The sequence below is a fragment of the Prenolepis imparis genome, unplaced genomic scaffold (genome assembly GCF_030444845.1).
Source record: "Prenolepis imparis isolate NDT839.2.m4 unplaced genomic scaffold, iyPreImpa1.0 SCAF_4, whole genome shotgun sequence".
NCBI lineage: Eukaryota > Metazoa > Arthropoda > Insecta > Hymenoptera > Formicidae > Prenolepis > Prenolepis imparis.
The window spans coordinates 11,953,830-11,965,088 of NW_028141162.1; the positions used below are offsets into that span (position 1 = coordinate 11,953,830).

The 11,259-nt window shown below is 33.1% G+C and overlaps 2 protein-coding genes across 3 annotated transcripts; both read left to right on the plus strand.

The window, feature by feature from the left end:
- Positions 1–286: 286 nt before the first annotated feature.
- Positions 287–5,532, plus strand: LOC145934889 (mediator of RNA polymerase II transcription subunit 24-like). The gene is made up of 12 exons (XM_083035734.1): positions 287–461; positions 733–915; positions 994–1,119; positions 1,191–1,527; positions 1,627–2,043; positions 2,115–2,298; positions 2,378–2,753; positions 2,864–3,309; positions 3,624–3,716; positions 3,797–4,087; positions 4,188–4,635; positions 4,923–5,532. Exons 2-12 carry the CDS (start codon positions 772–774, stop codon positions 5,067–5,069), a joined length of 3,009 nt encoding a protein of 1,002 aa, XP_082891860.1. The 5' UTR covers positions 287–461; positions 733–771; the 3' UTR covers positions 5,070–5,532.
- Positions 5,533–5,923: 391 nt separating this feature from the next.
- On the plus strand, positions 5,924–10,983 carry LOC145934890 (mediator of RNA polymerase II transcription subunit 24-like). Of its 2 annotated transcripts, none has more exons than XM_083035735.1 (12): positions 5,924–6,055; positions 6,285–6,464; positions 6,534–6,659; positions 6,762–7,098; positions 7,217–7,633; positions 7,713–7,896; positions 7,971–8,334; positions 8,442–8,887; positions 9,113–9,205; positions 9,291–9,581; positions 9,653–10,100; positions 10,263–10,983. In XM_083035735.1, exons 2-12 carry the CDS (start codon positions 6,324–6,326, stop codon positions 10,407–10,409), a joined length of 2,994 nt encoding a protein of 997 aa, XP_082891861.1. In that variant the 5' UTR covers positions 5,924–6,055; positions 6,285–6,323; the 3' UTR covers positions 10,410–10,983. The 2 variants fall into 2 exon arrangements, with proteins under 2 accessions (XP_082891861.1, XP_082891862.1); XM_083035736.1 differs by having other exon boundaries at positions 5,926–6,055; positions 6,315–6,464.
- Positions 10,984–11,259: the final 276 nt, after the last annotated feature.

Genomic DNA, 11,259 nt, shown 5'->3' on the forward strand with positions numbered 1-11,259 from the left:
AAAAAATGGATGGCTAAAATGTTTACAAAATTTCTCGTATCGAATGATATCTCTCTTTATTTATCTATCTCATTTTATTCCGTTGTAGAGGTAAAAAAAAACAAACGAATTTATTATATGTAAAGTAGCCAATCGGGATAAAGAAATCTTTCTTTCTTTTATCCTGATTGGTCAATTAAATTCTACTGAAACCCCTACCAATAGGATTTCCGAACGAACCCCTTGTCTATTTACGCAATGATGGAAGCTCTATGTATTCTTGTATATCTATGCTCAATTAAGATAATGCGCGAGGTTAGAGGATCCGTGTGTGCCTGTTTGTAAAACAATATATTATAAAAAATAGAAAATAAGAAAGTGATAAATTTTTACAATAATTACTATTTGCTTTTTATCGATGAATTTCTAACAGAAATTATTTTATAAATGTTTTATAACTACAGAAGAGAAATTTTATAAAGGTTAGTCATTATGCTTACTAGTGTCAGATGCTTTAATGTTTGCTCCAGAAAATCTTTACAATATTTACATATATTAATAAATTATCGACAATTAATATTCATTTGATAATTATTCGCATTTAAAAATTTGCCTGAAATAAGATTGCCTTTACATTTATTTTAATTATAAAATCATTATCACTTATCTGTCATCACTATATGTCTCTATTATCTTATATTGACTTATTTAACTTGTACTATCACTTATCATCATTTTATTTTCTTATTTTAGAAAAATGATTTATTTATTACAAACTGTTAAACGTTCTAAATGTGGCAAAAACTGTATAATACTTTAACCTTACCAATGGAGACTAGTAAAGTGACTAGTAAAACTAGCAGCTTAAAAGCTCTCTTGCTACGAGCATGGCGAGAGCGCTGGACCGATTTGCAATGGGGTATTAATATCAAAACGGTAAGCATCTATATTTCAGCTCTAATATGTGATTAATGTATACTTCTTATTATCTTCTAAAATGAAACAAATCTTCAGATTCTTCCAAGGGGAGTAAGCGGTGACGTATATAACTTAGCTGATTGTATATTGCAACAAGCATTAGTGGGACCAGGGCCTAATCAATTAGTCCTGTCATATCTGAAACATTCCTTAAGCTCTCAGGTTTGTTTATTGTACTCTAATATTTTACTTTATTGTGAATATCAATATTCATGTTGCAATTCATCTTGTAGTTGGTGTCGTATGCAGCAGTGTTGCAGCGAATAAGTAAATACGATGCATTTTATAAACCTCACTGCATCTTGAGCTTACTTGAATTTTTGGAATCGATACAAGTTGGTATCACATGTCGCGGTAAACCAGAAGAGGATCTTTTAGCAGCGGCAGTTTTATCTATTGTTCATTGGCTTCTACAATGTTATTTATACACATTAACATATGCACCTCAAAGTAATCCTCTTACTCCACAATCGAATGAGCTAATAGACAAACCTGCCAGTATTTTACAACAGATGTTAAATTCGGATTTTCTATGCGCGATGATGTATCTAGCTAAATATGATGACAAAGGTAATTAATGATACATTTAGGATTTATAATGAATTTATATTAAAGAATAATAATTGAAGAATTAATAGTTTTATTATACACATTCTTCTTCATTTCCAGATCTGTATATAGATGTTGTGAAGCAATGTCAGGAAATCGAGTCGTTATTGAAAACGTGTAGTCAGAAGTCTGCGGTGCCAATAGAAGATTCTCTGAAAAAGTTATGCAATTTGGAGATTGAGAGTCTTTGCCTTGAAAAAGTTAAAATGGAATCCATTACTCACTGTTTGCAACCACTTTTTGCAGTTCAAGTGTTATTAAATCCCAGCACCGAAACGGCCGTGTTTGTCAATCAATTGTTAATGGTACAAAGATTAAAAAGTTATACGAATGCGCGGCTTTATTGCGAGATAATTCGCGCTTGTTTGATGTGCCTGCACAACGTGACAGGAACATTCAAGGAGTCGCAGTGGGGAGCTTTTACGTTTTTAAAAGTGCCTCTCATATTAAAAGAGTTGCATGCGGCTACTCTAAATGGTAGATAAAACTTTTTGGAAATTTTTTAGATATCGAGAAATGCTTTCTTTCACTGCTTTATTTTTTTGTAGGTGACGAAAAATTCGAGTACTCGCAAGATATTTTAGATGCGTTCGAATTGTTGCTTCAGTTCACGCCTTTACTCGATATAATGGACTCTACGTGCTCGTGTAATTATGTAGAATGTTTATTAAATGAATTGCAGAAGGTAAATCTTGTGACGGAAAAGCAGGCGAAGCAAATAAGCGCGAGAAGGTGATGTAAAACATTATTTCTTTTAAAATTTATTTTATAAAGAGTCATTGTAATTTATTTTCTATTGCAATCGTTATAGGGAGGGAGTGACAGCGGCTTTGCAAAAATTAGAGCCATCCAGCACTCCGACATCATCCATTCCGAAAGTTATTATACGAGCAAAACCGACGCTAGCCGGGATCTTGAAAACATTAAATGCCGATTATACAAAAATCCAAGAGGCTTTACTGAGCATGCTGTATCATGTCTTGACAGGGAATAGCTTTGAATTAATGCTGGCTGTTGCGACTGTAGAGGGGAAACTGAAGACTTTTGTCGCTAAACTTATCAAGTTCAATGAAAGCAGTAAACAGATTAACGAGCCCGTGCCTGACAAAACAGCAGCTACGAGAGCAATGTTATTCGATGTATCGTTCCTTATGTTGTGCTCCATCGTGCAAACATATGGCTCTGACGTAAGTTTGTTCCTCATTCGAATTTCATCTAGAAAGGCTTCATAATTTTATACATTCAATTACATGTCTCATATATTGTATAAAATAAATATAAATTGGCTCGCACACAGGTCGTCTTAGAAGAAGGCGGAGACTCGTTCTTCGAGCAATGGGTGTACGAATGTATGCCGGAACGAAACAAGCCCAAGTCGCCGCAGAAGATGCTGCAGAACGTCGATCCGGCGAGAGTAGATGCTCTGCTGGCGCAAATCAACTCTCCCGATCCTGATTTCAAGTCGAGCAATTTGAAATGGCACGTCGCGTGTCAATCGGCGATGGGCGCGGTGAAGGAATTGCTTTGCGCGTGGGAGAGTGGTGTACTGGGAGCCGGTGATGTCAAGAGGGCTCTAGACGGTTTGCGTACAGCGGCCTGTTGTCTGCCGGTCTGTGCCGCAGCATGGCTTTGCGCGTACATGAGCATTACGCATCAGGACGCTTTATTGAAACCCATGAATATGGTTCAGCACTTTTTAACGCCGTTGCCGGGCGACGAGATGCAGGACAATCTTAAAGAGAGGTGCGTATATTAGTATAAGAGTGAAATAGGATCATTGTATAATTAGTATAGATAATATAATTATTAACGATTAATTAGTAACGATAATATTAAGGAATAATTAGTATAGAAAGAATATAATTAATATAATAGAATATGATTAAGGATATAATAATAAAAGAATATAATTACTGTAACATATAGTTAGTATATATAAAGAAAGAAAATAATATATAATTCCATTTTTCATTAAATGCAAATATTTCAACTTATTATATACTATTAATCTTTTGGATATTATATGAGATTTTAAGCTTCTGCATCTTTTTTCACAGATCAAGTTTAATGTTTCAAATTATTCGGAAAATGCAGTATGACGTACATCCGCCTACACAATCGAAAACAAAGGTGCTTTCTATGTCCCATAGGTATGTATCATGATACTTTTTAAAAATAAATTTTTATTGTTTTTGAAATAGTAATTTTTATGGCGTTTTTATATTTTCAGTATTATTTCACGGCAGCCAATACTAGAACAATTGGAATCCGTTTGGCAGAATGTAAATCAACGTGGGTGGATAAACATACAAGCTACACAGTCGCTGGAATCTTTGTTAAATACTGGTGGTTCTTTATGGTTCGTTACGAATATAGTAAAGGAAGTACTGAAATATCGTTATCAAGAAGAGTTGGATCAAGCTGTAGATTTGGCTTTTGCCATATTCCATCTTGATATAGAGAATTGTACTCTGGATCTTCTAAATCACATAATACCACAATACCTACACAATTCATTACAGTAAGTCCATCACATAATCATTACATTTTCTCCATCAAATTATCATATTTGCATAAACTCACCTCAAATTATTCGTTAAACATAAATTTTATTGTTGCAGAAGTGACGAGCTTGTGGAACCACAATCATCCATCCTGGCGAAATTGTGTGTGTATTGTATATTTTCCACTTTGGAGTATATCAATTCGAATCAATATCGGGGTAACAATCGTAAGCGCGTGCGTTGCGACTTGGACATAGATGATTTGGACGCATTAGGAATGTCTAATAAGCTTTTACGATTGAACGAAACGGGCGAGAGCGTCCCTATGTTTGGTTCGCAGAGTCCACAGGCGCAGAGTTCGAATAATGGGCAAAAGTCGATGGATGTTTTAAAGGATCCGCTTATGACAGCATTGAACAACTTGTTCACTATATTCGCTTTTTTGGCTGGTAGAGATGGCGAAGTATCCCAACAGACTCATTTCATATTTCAATTTTTGCGACTTACAGTGCAGTGTGGGAAAGACAGAACTCGTATCGTGTTGCAGGGAATGCCACAAACACTGGTACGTGTTATATAATGTATTTGTACATAATAGAATATTCATATGTTTGGTTTTCAATATATATAAATATATGTATATTATAATTCAGTATATATAATAAATGTATAATAATTATGTTTGGTTTTCAATATATATAAATATATATATAAATGTTGCAAGAAATGACGCTGATGTAAATTGAAATTAGTTTTCCTGAAAAACTTAATTCTTTATTGACTATATCAGTAAGATCTATACATATTATAATTTAGAATAAACTATAAGTAAGTTTGTATGTTTGTTTTCAGGTACCTTGTCTTCTCAAAGCATTACCCGAGTTGTTCACGACTGATATTCTACTAAGATTATACGACATACAAACTGTAATGGGACGCAAGGCAACAGCACGTGACTTGTGCATGTTACGGAATATTAACTTGAAGCCTGCAAAATAAACACAACTGTTTGTTATAAAATTAAGATGCGCCTCTTCACAATTATGATTCTATTGTGATGAACAAGTGCATCATAGATATCTAAATATTTGTATATTTATTTTAAGAATACGTATTCAATATACTGCTATATTAGCAGGGTAATTGTGTACATGATATATTTGTACACTAAGCATCTTAATGCCTTAACAGCGATTGTATAGGCAGTTTACATCTAGACACATTTTGCACTAATGCAAAATATTCATAATACATGTATATAATACATGTTAAAACATTTCAGAGGAATATGGTAAGTCTGTATAATTAATTTGTAAGATCTTAAATATGAAGTTATACATCTAAAGTGTATTATGGACTTGTCATGTTCTTTCATTATGCTATTCATTTATGGCATTTAGTTGCCAAAGGCAAGTTGAATTAACAAGCAACATTGACGAAATATCAATTTTATGATTTTTCTTTTTCACAAATTACAACTTATAATTACATTAGATTATAATGCAGTCATAAGTTTTGTGATGTAAATACGCGATTTCTTTCCATTTTTATACTTAATTTTGTGTCTTGTTTATAATAAATATAATATGTATTTATAAAAAAGTGATATATATAAAATTGGTTACACATACGCAAACACACTTTCATTCAGTAAAAAATTTAATTGATAGCCATGAGATTCTATTTAAGTTGCACATATTTATATGTAATTTATGTGTAATTTAATTTTCGCGCGGTTATCCTATTTTATGGATTCACATTATATGGAAAGCACTCTATGTATTTTTGTATGTCTATGGGTTTCCCGGTTTCGTTAATTTAAGGTTAGAGGATCTGTCTGTATACAGATTTGTATAAAGATAACGATATTAAAAAAAAAAAGTAAACAAGAAAGTTTATATGTTTTTACATCAATAAATACATCAATAAATTTATAATAAAAATAACTTTATGTTTCACAAATATAAAAGACAAATTTTATAAAGGTTAGTTTAGATTAGTTATAATATTATAAGTAATAATATATCGTGTTGTATTTTTACAATATTAATAAATAATACTGTTGCTAATTGATTTGCTTGTATCTAACAACTTAATTAACATTGAATTTATATATATTTTATATATAGACAAATATAAAAAACAAATTCATTTTTTATATTTTTTATATATGTAAAAAAAAGTCAATATTACTCGTTTTATTATTTATTTTAGAAAGATGTTTTTTTTATTGCACATGATCAGACCTCTTCAATGTGGCAAAAACTGGATAATGTTTTAACCATACCAATGGAAACTAAAGTGACTAGTAAAACCAGCAGTTTAAAAGCTCTATTGCTACGAGCATGGCGAGAACGTTGGACCGATTTGCAATGGGGTATTAATATCAAAACAGTAAGCATCTACATTTCGATTTTGATTAATATGTTTTCTGTGATGTACACTAAAATAACAACTCTTCAGATTCTTCCAAGGGGGGTAAGTGGTGATGTACATAACTTAGCCGATTGTATATTGCAACAAGCATTAGTGGGACCAGGGCCTAATCAATTAGTCCTGTCATATCTGAAACATTCTTTAAGCTCTCAGGTTTGTTTATTGTACTTTAATATTTTATTTTATTTAGACTATTTCTCTAATATTTTATTTTATTTTGACTATCCACTATTCATGTTGCAATTCGTCTTGTAGTTGGTGTCATATGCAGCAGTATTGCAGCGAATAAGTAAATACGATGCATTTCACAAGCCTCATTGCATCTTGAGCTTACTCGAGTTTCTGGAATCAATACAAATCGGTATCACATGTCGCGGTAAACCAGAAGAGGATCTTTTAGCAGCAGCAGTTTTATCTATTGTTCATTGGCTCTTGCAATGTTATCTACATGCATTAACAAAGGCACCTCAAAGTAATCCTCTTACTCCACATTTGAGTGAGTTGATAGACAAACCTGCCAGTATTTTGCAACAGGTGCTGAATTCGGATTTTCTATGCGCGATGATGTATCTTGCTAAATATGACGACAAAGGTAATGTGTAATGTGTTATGATATATTTAAGATTTATATTGAAATAATTAATGTTTATCTTGAAATATATTGAAATAATTAATGTTTTATCTTTTATTATACATAATCTTTTTTTCAGATCTATATATAGATGTTGTGAAGAAATGTCAGGAAATCGAGTCGTTATTGAAAACGTGCAGTCAGAAGTCTGTGGTGCCAATAGAAGATTCTCTGAAAAAGTTATGCAATTTAGAGATCGAAAGTCTTTGCCCTGAGAAAATTCAAATGGAGTCCATTACTCATTGCTTGCAGCCACTATTTGCTGTCCAAGTATTATTGAATCCCAGCACCGAGACGACTGTGTTTGTCAATCAACTGTTAATGGTGCAAAGATTAAAAAGTTATACGAATGCGCGGCTTTATTGCGAGATAATTCGCGCTTGTTTGATGTGCTTGCACAATGTGACAGGAACATTCAAGGAGTCGCAGTGGGGAGCTTTCATGTTTCTAAAAGTGCCTCTTATATTAAAAGAGTTGCACGCGACTACTATAAATGGTGAGTAAAATCCTATTTGAAATTCTCCAGATATTGAAACAGAAAGTTCACATTCATAACTCCACGTTTATTCTTGTAGGTGACGAAAAATTCGAGTTCTCGCAAGATATTTTAGATGCATTCGAATTGTTGCTTCAGTTTACACCTTTGCTCGATATAATGGACTCCACGTGCTCGTGTAATTATGTAGAATGTTTGTTAAATGAATTGCAAAAGGTAAATCTTGTGACGGAAAAGCAAGCGAAGCAAATAAGCGCGAGAAGGTAATGTGTGTGTAATATATTTCTGTTAAAATTTCATTTGTAATTTATTTACGATTATCATGTAATTGTTTTAGGGAGGGCGTAACAGCAGCCCTTCAAAAATTGGAGCCTTCCAGTACTCCGACATCGTCTATTCCAAAGGTTATTATATGCGCGGAACCGACATTAGCCGGCATCTTGAAAACGTTGAATGCTGATTATACAAAGAGCTCTTTACTGAGTATGCTGTATCACGTTTTGAACAGTTTTGAATTAATGCTGGCTGTGGCAACTGTAGAAGGGAAACTGAAGACTTTCGTTACCAAACTTATTAAGCTCAATGAGTGCAGTAAACAGATTAACGAGCCTGTGCCTGGCAAAACGGCAGCGACGAGAGCAATGTCATTCGATGTATCATTCCTTATGTTGTGCTCCATAGTGCAAACATATGGCTCTGATGTAAGTTTGCTCCCTGTTCGAATTTTATTAAGAAAGACTTCAGAACTTTATACATCCTAGATTAAATTAATTGTATATATAATAAAATAAACGTGATTGATTTATAGGTTGTCTTAGAAGAAGGTGGGGATTCGTTCTTTGAACAATGGGTGCGCGAGTGTATGCCTGAACGGAAGAAACCAAAGTCTCCGCAGAGGATGCTGCAGAGCGTTGATCCGGCAAGGGTGGACGCTTTGCTAACGCAATTAAACTCGCCAGATCCTGATTTCAAGTCGAGCAATCTGAAGTGGCATGTCGCCTGCCAATCAGCGATGGGTGCGGTGAAGGAGTTGCTCTGCGCGTGGGAGAGTGGTGTACTGGGAGCCGGTGATGTCAAGATGGCTTTGGACGGTTTACGCACAGCGGCCTGCTGTCTGCCGGTCTGCGCCGCAGCATGGCTTTGCGCGTACATGAGCATTACACACCAGGACGCTCTGTTGAAACCCATGAATATGGTTCAGCACTTTTTAACGCCGTTGCCGGGCGACGAGATGCAGGACAATCTTAAAGAGAGGTTTGTGCGTGTAATAGCAAAAGGGAAATAGAATCTTTGTATAATTGGCAGAGGAAAAAATATTGTTATATTCCATTTTTCGAGAAACGAAAAGATATTGTTATGTTTATTTTTAATATTAATTATAATATTAATTATATTATAATATTAATAATATTAATTATATACGATTTATATTTTCTATCAAAGCTATAAAAATAAAATACATCTTATCTTTCTTCACAGATCCAGTTTAATGTTTCAAATTATTCGGAAAATGCAATATGACGTACATCCGCCCACACAGTCGAAAACAAAAGTTCTCTCAATGTCTCACAGGTATTATAATATTATAATGACATCCTTTAAAAATAAATTTATATTATTGTTTTTGAGATTTTTTATGATCTTTTTGTATTCGCAGTATTATATCGCGACAACCGATATTGGAGCAATTGGAATCCGTTTGGCAGAACATAAATCAACGTGGATGGATAAATATACAAGCCACACAATCGCTGGAGTCTCTGTTAAATACCGGTGGTTCTTTATGGTTTGTTACGAATATAATCAAAGAAGTACTGAAATATCGTTACCAAGAAGAATTGGATCAGGCTGTAGATCTGGCCTTTGCCATCTTTCATCTTGATATAGAGAATTGTACTCTGGATCTCATAAATAACATAATACCGCAATACTTGGACAATTCGTTACAGTAAGTTCATCACATTATTACATTTTTCACATATATTTGCATAAATAAAATATTCGTTTTGTTTTGCGTAGAAGCGATGAACTTGTAGAACCACAGTCATCTATCCTGGCGAAATTATGTGTGTATTGTATATTTTCCACTTTGGAGTACAATAACTCGAATCCATATCGAAGTAACAATCGTAAGCGCGTCCGACGTGACTTGGACGCGGACGAATTAGACGCATTAGGTGTTCCTAATAAACTCTTGCGATTAAATGAGGGCGAGAGTGTTTCCATGTTCGGGTCGCAGAGCCCACAGGGTCAGGGTTCAAATAATAATGGCCAAAAATCTATGGTCGTTTTGAGAGATCCACTTATGACTGCGTTGAACAATCTATTCACTATGTTTGCTTTTCTGGCTGGTAGAGATGGCGAAGTGTGCCAACAGACTCATTTTATATTTCAGTTCCTACGATTTACAGTACAATGCGGAAAAGACAGAACTCGTATCGTGTTGCAGGGAATGCCGCAAACTCTGGTACATTATACAATTGAATTTGTGTAGTAATAGTAGTATTAGTAGATTTTTTATCCTTGGTTCTTAATAATCTAATTTTAATAATAAATTAATTTAGTATAAATAAATTAATATGGTATAAACTATCATATTATATTAGTAAGTTTGTATATTCATTTTCAGGTACCCTGTCTTCTCAAAGCATTACCTGAACTGTTCACGACTGATATTCTATTACGATTATACGATATACAAACCGTGATTGGCCGTATGGCAACTGCACGAGACTTGTGTATGTTACGGAATATTAATTTGAAGCCCACAAAATAAACACACAGCTATTTGTCCTAAAACGGAATGCATGTTTTTCTAAATGTGATTTTATTATCAGAATGATATCAGAAATGATATAGATATATACATATAAATATATATATATATATATATATATAATATTTTTCTTGTCCTCACTAATTCTATGTATTAGCAGAACAATTGTATGTGATAAATTTGTACACTATAAGCGTCTGAGAAATGTCTTTGTGGACGTGTGTGACAACTGACAACTGTGTTATTTGGTTTATTTATATAGACTATTCTGCAACGCAAAGTATTTCTAAAAAAATGTAAATATTCTAATACATGTTAGAACACCCCAAAAATGTGATAAGTTTATATCATTTGTAAGCTCTATCAAAATATGAAATCAAATGTAAAACGGTGTCAATTATAGATTTGTCATATTTTTCCTGTAGATTCTTCATTTATGATGTTTAGTTGCCAAAATATATACAAAACAGTTGTATCTAGTTAGGGAAGAAAATAAATCCTTATTAAAATTTTTCTAATTGTGATAATTTAAAATTTTATGATGCAATAATGTAATATGTACACACTTAAAGAATTGCTAAGAAATTCATTTAATTCAACAAGTTATACTAGAAATATAATAAGAATTGTATTATTTTTGTAAATAAATACTATGTAAGCATTAATTCTGTTATTTTATGTATAAGTTTTAACACTATTTATATGTAGTATATACTAGTATAATCAATTTATTATAAGAAAATTTATATTTATGCCTGAATTTTCTGGCAGGCTTCTTTCAAAGAGTTTGAGTTTTCGAATTTACATATTTCCACTTTCCATATATAGATATGTATAGATATAGAAGGTC